Below are 19,031 nucleotides of genomic sequence, written 5' to 3' on the forward strand. Positions count from 1 at the left end.
GCAATGAAGGCCCAGCAAGTTCCCAAGTGTATCAGACACACTTGGGAACACACCCCCTTCCCCCTGGCACTGGCCTCAACAGGTCTGGACACAAATTGAGAGAGAACGTGGGCGCCACAGAGCCAGGGAGACTCACGCAGGGGGTCAGTCTGGTATTTTTTGAGAAATTTTGGGCCCAGATGTAGTCAGTAAAGCTGCCCATACATTAAGACAAAGTCCAGGGGCTCGCCTACCACACCTTATACAAGGCCTGACTGGAAACCCCCAGGCACTGACAAACAGTAAATGCAAATCCAGCTTTATTGATGGTTAAAAAAAAAAAAAAAAAAAAAAAAAATGGTGGACTTGACTGGGAATTCCCTCCTGGCCCAAGCAGCAGCAGCAACCAAAAGGAAGGGAAAGGAGAAACTGCAGACCAGGGTCTGACTGGGGGATGGGGTCTTGGAAATAGATGACTCAAGACTCCAGGTGCAGGGAAGAGAGCAGGGAGGGAAGGGTGGCCAGGGCCCCGCCATCTAGAATGGTAGCAGCTCTTCCACAGGGATGTCAAGGATGACGTCCATGTCTGGGGTGCACCTGGTAAGGAAGAGCAGAGGGGTGTGAGAGGCCAAGCAGAGGTACCAGAGTTGCAGAGTGGGAAGCACGTCTCAGGCAAGCCCTGCTCTTTAGAACACTGGTACTTACTCGGGGAGCCCCATCCCAGAACACATCTGCAGCCTCGCAGCCCAACTGTGTAAGTGCATACAAACACATCCGCACACACATCGAAAATGAAAAAGGAATGGGTTTGATAGGCCAATGTTCCCCTACAAAGGTCTGAGGTCAAGAGGGAGCAGGAACCCAGTGCTAAAATGCTGAGGCCCCTCTGGATGAGCACTCTCCTTGGAGTCAGGACGACTGGTTTGGACACCTGGCTCTGTGTCACTTTGAGCATCCTACTTCTCTCAGAGCCTCATTCCTCCAGTTGACACCAATGCAATAAGGACTCACTATGTGACAGACCCCAGGTAAGCCTCAGCTTCCTCACCTATCAAAAGGAATTATTCCAACCTCAGTCGCTCATAGAATTAAACGAAATCCCGCTACCAGGTAATAAGTGCTCAGTAAATGACACATATTATTCTTTCCATATAAGTAGCAAGAACAATGGTTACCATCTAGTTTAAGAAGCAGCTGCAAAAAGATCACATACTTGGGTTTCCGAAGCAGAACGTCCGCAAACACAATCTCTCGGGGTTCCTGGGTCTGGACTTGGAGCTGTTTCACCTTGGCCCTTAATATGGGTACTTCCTCCTCAAACTGGTTGATAAACTGAGAGGGGCACAGCAGGGGAAAATAAGAAGCCAAATGTCCCCCAGCCGAACGGAGAAAGGGGCAAAATGGCGAGGGATAAAGACATCTAGGGAAACGGCCTGGGCTTTGTCACCGGGAGTTCTTGGACTCCAGAAAGAAAAGGGCAACCAGGCAGGGGAGAGCTGGCTCAAAAGTTAGCGACAATGTTTGATGGTTCTGTAAAAGGTGAGGGGACGGTGGAGCATGGAGACGGGTTGCAAAGCGGGGGGCAGTACTTGATAATGAGGATTAATGCAGGCCTGCAGAGACAGTGAATGCCATTCACGCAGATAACTGATGAAGGTGGAAGATAATGGAAATTAATGAAAGGGCGGTGATGGTGAAGCTCATTATGAATGAACACTCATAATGAACGATGGTCAATGACAAGAACTAAAGGGTAAAGACAGGGGATGGTAGTGACGGTAAAATGATGTCTGGGTACCCCATGCTTGGTGATGTTGCTAATGGGTCATGACCAGTAATGCTAGTTTATAAGGCAAAGCCTTGGCCACCATGAATCCCTCCTCAGATGAATGACGACTGAGAGTAATGGCACTGGCAAGGAGGAAGGCCAGCACCAGAGTCTGAGACCTCCTGAGCACCAGGGCTGGACAAGCCTGATTCTCAAAGGTCCTGAGGGCTGCCCACCCTTCTGCTGCCTCACAAAGGGACCATCACCATCCTTGCCCACTCACTTTTCTGAACTTGTCCACGTTTTTCACCATGTTCTCGTTTTCCCGTGTCTTCTGCAGGAGAGCCATTTGATGGGGTTTCTGAGTTTTCTGTGAAGAAAAGAGAGTCTGGCCCCACACACCTCTTCCTGTGCAGCAGTGCATGGCAGAGGCTGGTGGAGGCGCAGGGTCCTGGAGGCAGAGGATGGGGAAAAAAGCAGGGCTGGGGGCAGGACCTGGATACCCACCACAGCAGCTGGCTACTCACCACCACCAGAGTGTTCAGAAACATTTTTTTCTTCATCTGAATCTGATCAGACAAAGACCTCAGGACCATTTTGCACATCTCGTCTAAGTCATCCAACTCATCCTGGGGGCCAGCAGAAGGATGTTGGCCACCAGCTCAGTCTCCCCGCCAGTTCAACAGGGCAAGGCCAGAGGCTCACCTACCTGCTGGCTGTCCTTCACATGCCGCAGCTGGCGCACAAGGCTGGCAATCTGGACTGATTTGACAGGATACTCATGGTCCATGTAAGTGCTCAAGAAGCTCACTTCCTCATGGGTCTTCTTGATCTTGGCATTCAGCCACTTTACCTGCTGCTCCAGGTCTGCAGAAGTCAGGAGGAACAGGAGGCAGGATCCTCCCTCAAGAACCGCTTCCAGGAGAACCAGAAGACAAAGCTCTCCTTGGCCAATGGATTGGGGTCTGAGCTGAAGCAAGCTCACAGGCTGGGAGTCAGTAAAGCCCCTAAAGAGCCTTTACTCCCGCAGATGAGGCAACACTGGGTAAGCAAAAGAAACTAAACTGGAACAAGAGCCTGAGACCAGCCCCAGCTCCACCACTGACATGCTGTGTGCTCCTCTCCAAGACCATCCCTCTCTGGACCTGTCTCCTCATATACACACGCCCAAGGCAACAAGCTCAGGGAGATGAGGACAATACTGGCTCCTGGGATACAACCACAGCAGAATTAAGACAGTCTATCCTGCTATCCTCCCTGGAAGGGATCCCTGGTATCTGCAGCTGCCTGACACACTGCCCCTCTGCTCAGAAAGCTTCTAGTCTGCTCAAGGGAAAGAAGCCACAGGCTCAGCAGGATGGACATCAAGAGACCAGAGACCTGGCCTGCCACCAATTCCCAGAGGGACTTTGATAGGAAACAAGCAGGCTATGATAGGACTCTGACTTCTAGCTGTATAACTTTTGGCAGGCTACTTCACTTCCCTTAGCCTCAGTTTCCTCATCTGTAAAATGGAAGAACAGTCCCAGCCTCACAGACAGTTGAAATGACTAAGAATGCACCCATAAAAATGACACACAGGCCCTGGAAGTGCTAAATCCTCCATAAGCAAGCTGTTAGCTCTGGCTCTTAGCAATTTCATCTGCCTAAAAAGGGAAATGATGGGCCTGATGGCTCCAGAACAATAGGTACAAGGTGAGTGCCCTGAAGCTGACCTCCCAAGAGGGCAGGTGAGGATCAAGGAGTTTGCCCCAGGGATTCTTACAGCTCATCTTGGATTCCTGCTTCTCTTCCCACTCCTGCAGCTCACACTTCATCTGCTGCAGAGTCTTCTTGTTTGAGTACTCCAAGGTGTTGCTGATAGTCTGTGGGAGTGGTGGAGTCAGCTCACCCCACCAAGAATATAGCCTTTCAGGGGGCTCGGCACTTCCTCAGAGGGGCCCCAAAACCCAACCCCACTCCCAGGCCCAGGAACCCGACCAGAGGCTGGAAAGTAGTCGCTTACTGCCCTACCCTCTCCAAATGTTCCCACTTCCTACCACCACCTCAGCCAGTGGCCCTACCACACACCCAGGCACAAAGGCCCAAACCCAGGCATCAGTCCCTACTCCCCTCTCTCACCCAAAATGTCACCAAGTGGTATGGATTTTACCCCAAAAACAGCCCTCATGGCCACCCACATTCTTCTCTCCATCCCCACTGCCACTATCTTATTCGAGTTCTTTCATCGCCAGTCTGAAATATATAACAGCTACTCCTAACGGTCCTCCCCTTTGATCAATTCTCCACACAGCAGTCAGAATGATCCTTCTTTAAAATTAGAGCAACCCTGTCTCTCCTATTTAAAAGCTTCCAATGGCTCCCCTGTGCCCCATAAATAAGGTCCAAACTCCTTACCTTGGCTGACAAGGCCCTCCTCCATCTGGCTGGGGCCAACCTCATCTCTCTCTGATCCATTCCTCACATTATATCGTCTAACCATGCTAGGCGACATGTGGCTCCTTGAGCCAGCTATGCTCCTTATCACCCCATTTCTCTGCCTGGAACAACTGCCTGCCCTCTACCAGTTAACACCTATGTCTGCAGGTTTCAATCCAAGAATCACTTTCTCTGGGAAGCCTTCCTGTTCCTCCATGTCTAAATTAGAGCGCCCCCCCCACCCCCGCACCAACTCCAAGTGACTTAGCCCCATCACAGTACACACAAATAGCTTTCAAAGTGACTGTGACCCCACTAGAATGAGAGCTTGATGCGGACAAGGTGTTCCATTGATTACTCTTTTCCAAGAGCCCACGGGAAGCACTCAGGATGAACAAAAAACGTATTAATGAACCAAAGACAGAAAATCAGAGAAAGACTTCATCTAAGTATGGAGAATATCCTATTATGTTTCCTTGGACTGAATAACTCTGTATGTCCTTGGTTTCTATTATAGACTGAATTGTGTCCCCTCCCCCAAAATTCATATATTGAAGCTCCAATGCCTAATGTGACTGTATTTGGAGATAAGGCCTTTAGGAAGGTACTTTATGATAAATGAGGTCAAAAGGGTGGGGTCCTACTCCTACAAGACTAGTGTACTTATAAGACAAAGAGATGCTAGGGATCTCTCTCATTCCATGTGAGCACAGAGGAAAGGCCATGTGAGCACAGAGGAAAGGCCATGTGAAAACACAGCAAGAAGACAGCCATTTGCACCCTAAGGAGAGACATCTCACCCGCCACCAGCCCTGCTGGCACCTTGATCTTGGACTTCCAGCCTTCAGAACTGACAAAATAAATTTCAGTCTGTGGTATTTTGTTATGGCAGCCCGAGCAAACCAGTTGAGTCCCCCAGACTTAATTTTATCTTCATCTCACAGGCTCTGGTGAGCCCAGTCCCTCTTCTTTCTGGGCAGACTGCAGTCAGAGGGGAATCACTTCTCCATTAAATCATTTTCTCTGACTCTTCTCCAGCCCAAACTCCTGGGCACCTTGTGAACTTTCAGCCTCTCACCACGGCTTCACCCAGCCTCTCCTAGAGAAGGCCAAGGACGTTCCCTGGACTCTCCGCAAAGTCACTCTTGACCCACAGACTGGAAGTGCCACCACTGGATGAGGATGGTAATCACGGCATGGTGGAAGGAACACAGATCCTGGTGCCAGACTGCCTGGGCCCAAATCCCAGATGCTAGATGGGTAACCCTGAGAGCGACCTACAGCAAGTCATCTAGCCTCTCTGTGTTTCCATTTCTTCACATATAAAATACGGATAATAACAATACCTACCCCACAACCCTGTTATAAGGATTATGAGTATAAACAAATTACTAGTGTTACACCATATAAGTATTTGCTCCTGGTGGTGGTAGTACCAGCTACTTTCCCTTGCACACCTGTGTGCCAAGTATAACTCCCCTTGGGAGTTGGGTGTTATTGAGCCCTACTTTATTTACAGAGCGCAAAAGTTAACTCAAAGTCTCCCAGATAATAAGTGTGGGCGTTGGGATGAGCTCCCCATCTTAGTCTGATTACAAAGCCCAGGCAGGTGGCGCGAAGTATGTAAGACTTATCTTCCAGATGGAAGCAGCAGATCTGCAACCCGCAGGGAGGGGCCAGGAGAGCACACCAGAGTCAGGAGGGTGGCGCAGTGGGCAGGACCGAGACGCAGAGGCGGGGCTTCAGGGCCACAGTGGGGCCTCACCCCAAGGATGTCCTGCTGCTGCAGCAGCGCCCGCACTTTCAGGGTTGAGCTGTCCTCCATGTCCTGGATGGTCTTGATCAGCTCCTGATTTAGCTTGGTGAGGAAGTCCTCGTGGTTACGGAGCTCCTGGAGTGAGGTCTGCCGGTTCCTGAGCATCTTCTGCAGGCGGAGGGAAGAGAATGGTGGGCAGTGCTGCGCCAGGCCAGCTGGAGCGACCGGCAGCTAGGGGACCACTTCCCTCCAGCCGACACTCGCCCCCTTGCGGCCTTGACTGGTAAATGCAACTGTGCGGGGAGGCGGTTCCCCATTGTCTGTGTCAGGACACCTCCAACTACTTCATCCATCCTAACATGCCCATTTCCCCACAATTTTACGTTTCTGAGGTGGAGATGCATCTTACAGTTGCTGCATGTCGCAATCTAACTGACAAACATTTTATTAATGAGTAAATAAAATAAAGGTGCACTTTATTATCAATGCCTTCCTAGAATCAATGAAATATAGTAGTAAAAATAATTATAATAGAAAATGCCCCAGGTAGGTAAGAAGGTGGCAGAGGTGATGGGCCATGTCTGGGGAGACAGAGTGGATGATAACTGCTCCCATTTCTCATAAGGCAGCTGAGCTGAGTGAGTAATCTCTCATTTCATATAACACTCCTGTGGCAACAATGATGGTCCGAAGGATTAAGTGACTTGCCTAAAGTCACCTGTAGGCAGGTACACAAAATCTACAATAATAACAACAACACTAACACTTGGTGAGGGCCTACAATGAGCTGGGCACTGTGTCTTACTCAGGACATGGCACACAGTATCAGTTCATCCTTCAACAGTCCTATGTTTACTATTTTACTGACGGGTGAAAGGTCAGACAGGTTAAGTGACTTGCCCAATGTCACACAGCCAGGAAGTCGTAGCACCGGAAGTGGAAAGGCAGACTTCTGGCTCCCACTGTCTGTCTTTCCACTATGCTAAGACAAGGAACTGAGAGGGCTTAAAGCTGCAAGGTGTGATGTTAGGTCAAGACACACCTTGGTTCAAATCCCAGCTCTGCCACTTACCACCTAAGGGAAACTGGACAAGTTAGGTTTCCAGAGCCTTACTACACTCATTCTAAAGGTGAGGAAACTGACACCTGGTTCAGAGACCTGCTGTCAAAATATATGTGATCATATTCGCAATTAAGCCACTTAGTGGCAAGGCCTCACATGCTCAGTGTGTTCTCAGTGAACAGGAGCTAATACTACTCGCACTAGCTCTAACTCTCCACCTCTACCACACCTATGCCCTCTCTTCCTTATTCTTTTTCTTCATTCCTATCCTTTTCTAGAACCTCTGCCCCATACTAGCCCTCAGCTCCCATATTCCTCACATAATAATATGAGTAATAGGGCAAATCTATGGAGTCCTTACTACGTGCTGAAACTGTACTAAGAATGTCATATGCACTAGCTAACCTGGCACTATTATTAGCCCCACTTCATAGAAGCAGAAACCAAGGGTCAGAGAGATTTAGTAACTTACCCAAGGTCATACATAGCAGAGCTGTTGTTCTTGAAGTCTGGGTTCCCAGCTGCTCCACTATCTTGCCTCCACATCTCCAGAACAAAATAGTTCCAAATATGGCCCGTAGGGACCAGAAGTATCTTGTGAAAAATGCCAGTCTCCCAGTCTCGGGCCCACTGAGCTAGCACTGGTGGGCTAGTGCCAGGAATCTGTACTGTTACCACATCCCACTCCTGGTGATTCTGTTAAACTCTAGGATTAATAACTGCTTCTCTAGAAATGGATCTTCCCTGACTACTAGATCTAGTGTAGAAACACTAGACCTCACTTCCTTCCTGATCCTTACTCCAATTTGCAGTTACATAACTGTAATTATGTCTCCCCTTTTTTCAATTTGTTTTCTCCTAGGACTTATCACCATCCAACATAATAGATATTTTTCTTATTATCTTGTTTCCTGTCTGTCTACCCCACTAGAAAGTCACAGCCAGGAGAGCAGGGGCATTAGTTGTTTTGTCACAGCCCTATCTCCAGCACACAGGTCAGTGCCTAGAGCTCATAAGCATGGGTTGAACAAGCTGATGAGTACCTAGTCTTTGGTCTTTTGAAATGCATTTATTATGTGTCTCCCCAATAACGTGTAAGGTCTATAACAGCACATATTCTGAGTTCTATGTTTATAGCTGAGTCACCAACACCAAGCCTGGTGCCTGGCACATGGTAGGCACTCTCTTAAGAGTTGCAGATTGAGTAAATAATTGTCCTGAGGCTCAGAGGCAGAGTCAGGATTCTACTCCATCTCCAGAATAAATCAACTGGGTAGTTTCTGCTCCCTTCCTCTGTTTGCCCTTGTCTCCACAAGTCCATTCTCCACACAGCAGCAGCCCAAGGACTCCTGCAAAAACCTAAGTCAGATCATGACTCTACTCAGGATCCTCTGGGGTCTTTCTGTCTTACTCAGTATAAACACACAAAGACTAATCATGACTGCAAGGCCGTATACAAGCTACTCCCCTTATCCCCCACACCCTACCATCTTTCCTCATCACCTGCTCTAGCCACACAGAACTCACACCAATCTCACACCAACCTCGGGGACTTTGTATTTACGGTTTCTGCCTGGAACATTTCTCCCTCAGAGGTCACCTTAGCAGCCTTCCCTGATCACCCACCTAAAACAGTCACAGCAACTCCCTCCTCTGTGCTTTTCTAGCCCCCTAATTTTATCTTTATGCCTCTTTATAGTTCTTAGCGTCACCACACATATTATAAACTTATTTGACTTGTTAATTGTCTGTCTCCCCTGGTAAAATATGAGTTACCTAATGTCAGAGTCTACACCACTGGTGAATCCCCACTCTTAGAATAGGGCCTGGTACATAGTAGGTGTTCAATACATCTGTTGACTAAATGAATGAATGAACGATTGTAAGACAGTATTAGGAACTGGTTAGGAGCACAGGTTTTAGAGCCAAATTATCCAAGTTCATGTTTTATATCAAACAAAAACTCATGAATCCTTCTAAAGTCAGTATAAAAATAACATCGGAAATGTGAGTTTCTCCTTTAAGAATGCTGGGCTGCCTCTAAATCATTTTGCAAAACTAAAGGTTAAAGGGGAAATAAGCTTTCAAAGTAAATATATTTACCCCTATTTCTTTACATAGTAGTCATTGCTCACTGAGCTATTAAATACTTTCTTGGAGAAGTTAAGAATTCTCCTATAGTATTTAGGATTTTATTTTCTGCTATAGACATGTAAAGTATTGCAGTACTTATGGTATTTAGTATTTTACTTTCTGCTATAGACACGAAAGCTCTCTCTTCTTTTAGTCATTTCAAATACTTTGAAGCCATAAAAAACAATGGAAAATTATCTGAAATTGTATCAGTTGATGTGAAAAAATTAATATAAGCTTCTAAGCCTTATTTCAAGGTGCACTGTATTCCATGAAAGGAATTTATCGGAAATTTTTAAATGAACAAACCACTAGACTGTGTTCCTAATGCAGTGAAATAAAAAAGGATTCTGATTGTTTTCCTGAGTCTTAAAACACAGCGTCACTTTGCTGAACTGGCTCTGACCCCTGGTACTGCCACTTTCTAGCTGTGACCTGGTGTAAGTCATTTACCTCCCTGCACCTCAGTTTTCCCATCTGTAGAATAGTGATGATGATAAGCATGCCCATGGGGTTGCTGTGAGGAGGAAATGAGTCAAATCAGACACCCACAAAGTGCTCGGTGCACGTTTGCTACCTCCATCCCCCTGCCTCCTCCCTGGGCCCCAGCACCTGTGGGAGGCTGCTCCTCATACCCTCATTAGCCGGATATTGGCCTGCATCTTCCCAGAGTCCGACTTCGCTCTGTGCAGTTCTCGCAGATTCCTCAGCTGACTTGTCATCAACATGGTGGGCTTGGAATACTCTAGGGCATAAAATAGGGCAGAGAGAGTGAGGGTACAGTCAGGCTTGGGGTCAAGTCTCAGGGAATGCATTATCCATGAGAGATGGCCCAGGCCCCAGCTCCACCCTCTCACAGACTTATGTGATAGTGAGACGAAGGATGAAACTCGCATCCATCATTAAGCTCCCGAGCCCCTCTCTGTGCCTTGATATAAGGGACGGAGAAGCCCAGATTTCCACATACCACAGTGACTGTGGATACAGACAGAGGAAAGAAGAGGGATAGCAATAGGAAACAGCCAAGCACCCCCAATCTCTCCCACCAACCTGGCCAATGGCAAGTTCAAATAGGGAAGGGGTAAGAGCAAGAACTAATGATCCAGACAGCCTGGGTTTGAATCCGGGCTCTGCCTTCTACCAGCTGTGTGACCTTGGGCAGGTCACATGACCTCTCTGTCCCTCAGATTCCTCATCTGTAAAATAGGAATAATCATCATGTCTACCTCATAGGGTTGTTGTGAAGATTAAATAAGAAGTTACTCTACTTTAAAGTACTTGGACTAGTACCCAACATATATTCAGTGCTGAATACACAGTACTAGGCATACACTGCTAGTTGTCAGTTATTACTAATGACCTGAGGATTGGGATCGGGATCACGTCACCAAGCAAAGGCACAGGAGCTATGCAGAACTCCAACTGGTTGTCTCTGAAATACCTATAAAAGCTGTGGTCCTGCCAGATAAGCAGTATAGGAAAATAATTCAGATCAGAATAAGGCATTTGGAGGGCATGTTCTTAGAATCCCTGCTTCCTCTCAGCATGTCCTGCATGGCCATGAAGTGAGTCACCCAGATTACCACAAATGCTGCAGCTGCACTCAGCCCCTACCAAAATCCCTGCTCCAGGTACAACCTAGTTCATTTCAGAAAAATAATTCTTTATGGATCAATATTCTTAACCCTGGAAAATTTCGTATTAAGTATTAAAGTAATGAAGTAAATTAATATAATTTTATGTTAAAGTTATGAATTATCTGTACAGCAGCCGCCACCACCACTCCCACTTAACCACAGTTTCACTTTCTGCAATTTCAGTTACCCATAGTCAACCGCAGTCTGAAAATACATAATGGAAAATTCCAGAAATAAACAACTCGTAAGTTTTAAACTGCGCACTGTTCTGAGTAGTGTGATGAAACCTCGTACTACACTGTTCTGCTCCATCCCTGGCAGACATGAATCAAGTCTCCAGCATCTTCACACTGTATATGCTCCACACCCATTAGTCACTTCGCAGCCATCAGGGTTATCAGATCCACTGTCTCTGTACTGCAGTGCTTGTGTTCAAGTCATCCTTATTTTACTTCACAATGGCCCCAAAGCACAAGAGTAGTAATGTTGGCAATTCTGATACACCAAAGAGAAGCCACAGAGTGCTCCCTTTAAGTGAAAAGCTGAACGTTCTCAACGTTAATTAACAAGAAAAAATACTGTACGCTGGGATTGCTAAGATCTATGGTAAGAATGAATCTTCTATCTGTGAAATTATGAAGAAGGAAAAGGAAATCTGTGCCAGTTTTGCTGTCACACCTCAAACTGCAAAAGATGCAGCCACAGTGCATGATAAGTGCTTAGTTAAGATGGAAAAGACATTAAATTTGTGGGTGAAGACGTCATCGTCATGGCTCAATGATCCTCTTCCTGACATATCATCAGGTCAACAGCAGACTAATGCTATGTCACAGTGCCTACATCACTCCCCTCACTTCGTCTCATCTACAGGCATTGTATCAGCGCACATCATCACAAGAAGGGTACGATACAAGATACTATGACAGTGAGAGAGACCATATTCATATAACTTTTATTACAGTATATTGTCATAATTGTTCTAGTTTGTTATCAGTTATTGTTGTTCATCTCTTACTGAGCCTAAATTATAAACTTTATCATAGATATGTACAGGAAAAAACATAGTATAGATGTACAAGAATTATGCAAATACCCAATGGTTTTTGTTAATCAGACAAATGAACTAGTTGAAAATGAAAATATAAAATTTTAAATGTGGCTTAAAAAGTTTAGAAGAATTTCATTAACCAAGTTCTAAAATCTCCATTACAAAAATGTTCATTAAAACAATAAGATTTGCAAGTTGAACTTAAGTACTTAAGAAGATCTGTAGCTGTAATAATGGGTATATCTTTTCGTTAGTGGTAATAGCCCTGATTTATCTTTTTTTTTAATTAAACTTTTTATTTTGAGATCAGTTCAGGTTACATGCAGTTTTAAGAAACAATAAAGACAAATCCTATATACCCTTAACTCAGTTTTTCCCAATGGTAGCAGCTTGCAAAACTAAGTACAATATCGCAACCAGGATATTGACAGGCAAGGTTAAGATGGGCAAGACACAGAACAGTTCCACCGCAAGGATAGCTCATGCCCTTTGTAGCCACATCTACTTCTCTCCCCTTACCATCCTCCCTCACCTCCGTCTCTAACCCTAGCAACCACTAATCTGTTCTCCATCTATAATTTTGTCATTTCCAGAATGTCATACATGTGGAATTATATAGCATGTAACTTCTGGGATTGATTTTTTTCCCTCAGCAAAATTCTCTGGAGATTCATCCAAGTTACTAAGGATAGCAATAGTTCTTTCCTTTTTATTACTGAATAGTATTCCATGGTGTGACTGTATGATAGATTGTTTAACCTTTCACCCACTGAAGGACATCTGGACTGTTTTCAGTTTGGGGGCATTATGAATAAGGATGCTACGAAACATTCATGTACTAGTCTTTGTGTGACTGTAAGTTTTCATTTCTCTGGAATAAATGCCCAAGCCTGCAATTGTTGATTATGGTAATTATATATTTAGTTTCATTAGGGGCTGCTCCATTTCACATTCCCACTAGCAATGTATGCATGATCCAATTTCTTCTCTTTTCTTTGCCAGCATTTGATGTTATCACTATTTTTCACTTTAGCCATTCTGAGAGATGTGCAGTGACGTCTCATTGGAGTTTAATTCGCATATTCCTAATGGATAATGATGTTGAAGATCTTTCATGTGCTTATTTACCATCTATATATCCTCTCTGGTGAAATGCCTCTTCATGTCTTTTGCCCATTTTCTAACTGAACAATTTTTCTATTTTGAGATTTCTTGATATATTCTACATAGCAGTCATTTGTCAGATATGTGGTTTGCAAATATTTTCTCCAAGTCTGTAGCTTGACTTTTCATCCTCTTAACAGTCTTTCACAGAACAAAAGTTTTTAATTTTGATGAAATGAAACTTATCCATTTCTTTCTTTCTTTTTTTTTTTTTTTTAGGATCAAGCCGTCAGTGTAAAGTTTAAGAACCCTTAGCTTGGTCCCGAAGATTTTGCTCCCCTATGTTTTCTGAAAGTTTTACACTTTTAAATTTTACATGTAATTATGATTTCATGCTACATTTACATTTTGAGTTAATTTTTGTGTAAGTTGTGAGGCTTACATCAAGGTTCATTTTTTTGCCGATGGATGTCCAATTGCTCCAGCACCATCTGTGGAAAAGTCTTTCTTTCCTCCACTGAATCACTTTTGTACCTTTGTCAAAAATCAGTTGGACATATTTGTGTGGCTCTATTTCTGGTTTCTCTATTCTGTTCCATTGATCTATGTATATATCTGCCTGCCAACACTATGTTGTCTTGATTATTATAGCAATATAACAGGTCTTATTATCACATAGACTGATTCTTCTCATGTTATTCTTCTTTTGCAAAACGGTCTTATTTATTCTAGGGCCTCGCTTTTCTATATAAATTTTAGAGTAAACCTGTCTATGTCTACAAAACATTGCTGAGATTTTGATAGGAACTGCATAACATACAGATCAATATGGGGATAACTGACAACTTTACCACATTGAATCTTCTATTCCATGTACACAGTATGTCTCTACATTAATTTAGGTCTTCTTTGATTTCTTTCAGCAGCATTGAGTAATTTTCAGCATACAAATAAATCCTGCATATTTTGTTCACTTTATTCCTAAATATTTCATTTTCTTTGGAGTAACTGTAAATGTACTGTCTTTTTTAAATTTTGGTTTCCACATACTCATTAGTACATAGAAATGTGATTGATTTTCGTGCATTGTACTTGTATCCTGCAACCTTGATACACTCACTTAATAATTCTAGATTTTTTAAGATTTAGTAGATTCCTTAAGATTTTGTACATAGACAGTCACGCCATCTATAAACAAGGACAGTCAATTCTATCTGATTCATCTCGGTGTTAATATCTGTCTTTTCTCATTCATATTGTTATTTTCCTTATTCTTGGTATGACAAGTGATTTCAATTGTATCTGGATGTTTTAGATATTACTCTGGATCCTATTTAACCTTTAAGGTAGTACCGTTGATAAGATATATAGCAGAAAGGCAAAGTGATTATGTATGCACAGCACCCTGGCAGCCTACCTTCTTCTTTCCAGTTTTCAGATTCTTTCTGTTTGTTTATTGTGTTATGTCCAGGGTTTTCTAGTTCTAAAAAGGAAGACTAGGAAGGTATGGAGCTATTCTATCTTGGTAGAATCAGCTGATTAGTACACGAAAGCTGCCCTCAAGAACATGGCTTTGCACAAGGCATGTTACCAACCTAAGCTTCAATTTCCTCACCTGTAAAATGGTGGAGAGAGCATCTCCCAGGTCAGTGTAAGGCGTGAATGAGATGATGACTTCCTTCTATCTCAAGTGTATTTAAAGTTTTAGTAGTTAAATGTTTGAGGTTGGGATCATGAACTCGGTGTGGCTAGAAACCCATAGGTCTCTTTCACTATGAACCAAGAACACTCAGCCCAATGCCAGGCACTTGAGGGCTCAGAAAGATTCCTGCTGAATAAATATATGAATAAATGAATGAATCAGTCAATCTTCTAAAACAGAGCTTGACACAAAATAAGTATTCAACGAATGGTAGCTATTTTCATCATTATTATTTACATAGATTATTTCACTTGGATAACGTAAGAATCTTTGTGCTCATTTTCACAGGGAAGGAAACTGAGGCTGTGATAGGTAACTAAGATGGAAACTGAGGCTGTGATAGGTAACTAAGATGGAATTGCTAGCAAGAAGGGAAACTAGAGCACCAACTCAGGTCTCCATTTCTTCAGTGCTCACACTCTCTCCACCTATACATGGTTAACACTGTGGGTCCTGGAGCCAAACTGTTGAATGTCACAGCCTGGCTATACTGTGTGACCTTAGAGTTATACCTGTCTGTGCCTCATCTTAAGAGGAGGCAATAATAACAGCACCTACCTCACAGGGTTGTTGGGAAGATTAAATGAAGTGATACATGTAAAGTGCTGAGAACAGCATCTGGCACAAAATAAGTGCTTGATGTATGTTAATTGCTCTTGTGCTTGTTGTGGTTGTGTCTGTTACATACCTCACTGCTCCCCAGTGAAATAAAAGGGCAAGAGTTTCCTTGTACATGCTGTTTGAATAAGGTCTAGGGTCAAAGACAAAAACTCTGTCACTACCACCAAGGTTTGTGCTCATCGCTTCACATCGATGACTCTCAACAAGGGCACTGAGATACATTGACAGGGTTCTCACAAATATTGGGGGTCCCAATTGGCATCTGTGGGTGGGAGGACAGAGATTTTAGACATCCCCAAGAACAGGACAACCCCACAGAACACAGAATGCTCCTATGTTCTGCCTGATTTTCCTATGTCCTACTAGATACTGATATAGGTGAAAACCCTTTTATAATGAGCCAATCCCAGAACCTGACTCAGTTTCACATATAAACATAAAAAACAGTTTGCAAGGCTTTACTGTAATGCTGAATTTTCCCAGAAAGCAGCTACCATCAAGAGAAAAACTGCACTTTATTTTGTTTAGAATTTTACCAAGAAATGGCACCACCCTGGAAGTCATGGCCACAATGAAAAAAAATCCCCCTAGTACTTGAGTCCCAGTATCCCATCATGTGTCAGTCTGTATTTGCAACTGTTACATTCACCAAGACTCTACATCTATGAGTAAGTTTATGACTATCATGTCTTCTAGCAGTGTCCATCCCAAGCACTTACATACTGAAATTTGTTATTTAATGACAAATAACTTTCCTTTTCCTTTATTTTATAGTTAGGGCATTATATTAATTTTTATTATATCTGCAGATAGGTTATATTATCCATGAAGTTTATTTCAGGATACTAAAGGAATATCCCCAAATACTTGTTATTAAAAGGAGTGCTGGGTCTGATAAGGTCGAGAAACAATACATTGAAAGAAAATTTCTCATTTAATTCTCACAACAATCCTATCAGGTAAGTATTAGTGTCCTCATTTTACAAATGAGAAAACTAAAGTTCAGAAGAATAAATGCCTTTCCCAAAAGAGTAAATGGCAGAAGCCATGTGTGCCTGAGCCAAGGCCTCAGAACTCCCCTGGAAGGCATGACAATGAAGTGGTAGAGATTATCATTAGTTCACCAAACCCTGTTTTCTTTTCCTCTTGGACACATACTGTTGAGCCACATTTCCCATCCTCCCTGTAGGGGTGGTCAATGACTGAATTATGATCACTAGAATATGAGTGGGAGTGATATGTGTCACTTCAAATCTGGGCTCTGAAAAAAACTGCCCACAAAATCATCCATATTCTTGCTCCGTCTCTGCTGCCTGGATGCAGAAGTATCCAGCAAAGGATTTCAAGGCTTTAACAAAACATCAGAGCCACAGGTTGAAGGAGACTGGCTCTCTGAATGATCATGTTGAAAGATTAATTCCTACTCCACCCTGCCCAGAGCACTTTGACATAAATGAAAAATAAGCTTTTGTATTAATACTAGAAATCTAGGGATTGTTTGTTACAGAAGTTAGCCTATTCTAATATAAATGGTGTCACCAGGGGCCAAGAACATGTACTCTATCCTGTTTCCAACCCCCACACCAGCCCCTAAGTACTTCTACCTACCTGCCGGGATGCTAGTCAAAGTCTTTGCTTTGGTTTTCTTAAGGCCACTGGTTTGTAGGACTGGAAGCAGAGTAGATGGCCTGATTTTCTGCTTGGACCGCCGCTCTGGAACATAATCCTACGATACATAACACAACCAGTCACATAGCTTGGTGGGTTCAAATCCCAGCGTCACCCCTTACAGATAGATAGGTAGATATCTGTGACCTTGAGCAAGTGGCTTTACCTCTTTGAGCCTCAATTTTCTTATCTGTAAACTGGATCTGATTACAAAACCTACCTCCATAGGTTGGTGAAAGGATTCTGAGAGATGATATTTGTAAAGCATGTGGTAAGTGCTCCACGAATGTTGGCTATCACTTTTTTTTTTATCAGCCTGCCAATATTAACTAAGCACATTCAGGCTGTGAGTTGCTAAGAACTGTGAGGAACAGAAGGCAAGGAAGACTCACAGGGAACCAAAGTAGTAATCAGAGATAAATAAGAGGGCAGGCAGCATCATATATATACCCTTATATTCTGATAAGGTGGTGAGAAAACTAAGGTTCAGAGGCATGCCCCTGATCCCTCAGCAAATGTGATACAGCAGGGCCTGGAATTCAGGTCTCCGGATTCTATCACCCAGGACAGTCACCGCCACGGGGGTGGAGGGCAGGAGGGCTGCAGGCTCAGGGTCAGGGAGCGCCCTATCCCCGCCCTAACCCTCCAGTACTCACCAGAGTCTGGAACTTGTGGATTGTGGAGCGACTATCAGAGAGGCTGGATCTGGAAAGTGGATGGGGCGGTAAAGAACTTTCATCATTCCCAACCCACAGGGCTGCAAGCAGCAAACGTGAAGGAAGCGTGAAGTCTCGAACCCAAAACCACAGCTTACTAGGAACTTGAGCCAAGCCAGAACCCAGACACCGCAAGGGAGAGGAGGGGCTCAAGAGATGAGGAGGGGGTGAGAAGGCGGGGTCGACAGACCGCGGGAAAACTTCCTGGCAAGAGCTAGGGAGAGTACGCTTGCGCACTCCACCACCCTGCGATGCTCCTTTGACCTACTTCGGAAAGACGCGCGCCATTGGAGAAAATGTATGAACAGTTGCGAGCCTGTGGGAACCTGGTCTTTTGGGAAGCCTATTCATTTGGCTTCTACAACTTCCTTGTCTTGGAGTGGATTGCGCGGTAACACAGGCCACTCAAACTTCCCAGGGAGACCGGACGCTTTCTCCCGGTCTTCGTCTCCAAGGAAACGAACTCAGACTACCGAGCGCCTAGAGGGACTAATCTCGCAGGGCAAAATGTAGCTCTCTCCACTTCTCAACTTCGTATTTTAAATACCCCTCAACTGGCCCCGCCCACTACCCTAAAGAATTATGTCCTATTTCTCCTCTCTTCCAAGCTCCATCACTTCTTTCCCATCTTTACTCCTGGCTAATGATTCTGCTTCGTATTTCACTAAGAAAGTCCTGGGAATCAGTAGACTGATTCACATCACTTCCTTTACCCACCAACCTGCCTACTTCTTGGGACTAAGTATAAACTGCCTACTAGGACCGAGTTCTACAACTGCGCACTGAATTCTCTCCTCTCATTTGGTCTAATATATTGTCCTAGCAATTCTCCCCTTATTTTCCATCACCTTCTCCTCTGTATTATTCCCATAGGCGTACCAATATATTTTAATCTCTTCTATTTAAAAAAATAAAAGTGACCACATCCCATCCAACTCATTTCTGCTTCACTTCACAGCAAAACTCCTAGGGAAGTTTGCCTACTCTTTCCCACTCCTTTCCGCCTCTTTAGTTAGACTTTCACTCTCCACCTCTCCACTGAAATTATCCTTGTCAATGCCACCAGTGACCTCCACTTTGCTAAACTTCATGGTCACTTCTCAGTCCTCATCTTACTTGGTCTATCTGCAGCATTTGACACAATAGATCACTCCTTCCTTGATACACTTTTTCAGTTTGGTATCCAAAAAACCACCCTCTTGAGTTGCTTCCTATCTCCTCTTCTCCTTTGCTGGTTCCTCTTCTCTTTATTATTAGATTGCCCCATGACTCAGATCCGGCCCTCTCTCTTTCTCTATCCACTTATATGCCATGTGCTCCCTTCCAGTTTCTTGTGACTTTGGATGCCATCTCTACCCAGATGCTTCCCAGATTTACATCTTCAGCCTCTCCCCAGAATTCCAGCCCCATAAATCCAA

General features: G+C 44.2%; 1 protein-coding gene across 5 annotated transcripts; it reads right to left on the reverse strand.

Moving 5' to 3' along the window:
• Positions 1-314: 314 nt before the first annotated feature.
• Positions 315-18,088, reverse strand: CUNH20orf96 (chromosome unknown C20orf96 homolog). Of its 5 annotated transcripts, none has more exons than XM_016148869.2 (11): positions 17,882-18,084; positions 17,554-17,602; positions 16,838-16,955; positions 9,753-9,862; positions 5,931-6,089; positions 3,513-3,612; positions 2,457-2,614; positions 2,275-2,376; positions 2,031-2,117; positions 1,193-1,311; positions 315-576 (listed from the first exon to the last, which is right to left on the reverse strand). In XM_016148869.2, the coding sequence occupies exons 1-11, from the start codon at positions 17,962-17,964 to the stop codon at positions 516-518; spliced, it is 1,146 nt and encodes a 381-aa protein (XP_016004355.2). In that variant the 5' UTR covers positions 17,965-18,084; the 3' UTR covers positions 315-515. The 5 variants fall into 5 exon arrangements, with proteins under 5 accessions (XP_016004355.2, XP_016004356.2, XP_036085444.1 ...); XM_016148870.2 differs by lacking the exon at positions 17,882-18,084 and adding an exon at positions 17,712-17,819; XM_036229551.1 differs by lacking the exon at positions 1,193-1,311 and having other exon boundaries at positions 17,882-18,088.
• Positions 18,089-19,031: the final 943 nt, after the last annotated feature.

This window comes from Rousettus aegyptiacus, unplaced genomic scaffold, assembly GCF_014176215.1.
Source record: "Rousettus aegyptiacus isolate mRouAeg1 unplaced genomic scaffold, mRouAeg1.p scaffold_m13_p_12, whole genome shotgun sequence".
NCBI lineage: Eukaryota > Metazoa > Chordata > Mammalia > Chiroptera > Pteropodidae > Rousettus > Rousettus aegyptiacus.

Coding starts and splice junctions, on each gene's coding strand:
- CUNH20orf96 (XM_016148869.2), bottom strand. CDS start 17,964: ATGAATAGGCTTCCCAAAAGACCAGGTTCCCACAGGCTCGCAACTGTT. Junction 16,956..17,553: donor TCCACAAGTTCCAGACTCTG/GTGAGTACTGGA, acceptor TATGTATCGTAG/GATTATGTTCCAGAGCGGCG. Junction 1,312..2,030: donor ACGTGGACAAGTTCAGAAAA/GTGAGTGGGCAA, acceptor TGCCCCTCTCAG/TTTATCAACCAGTTTGAGGA.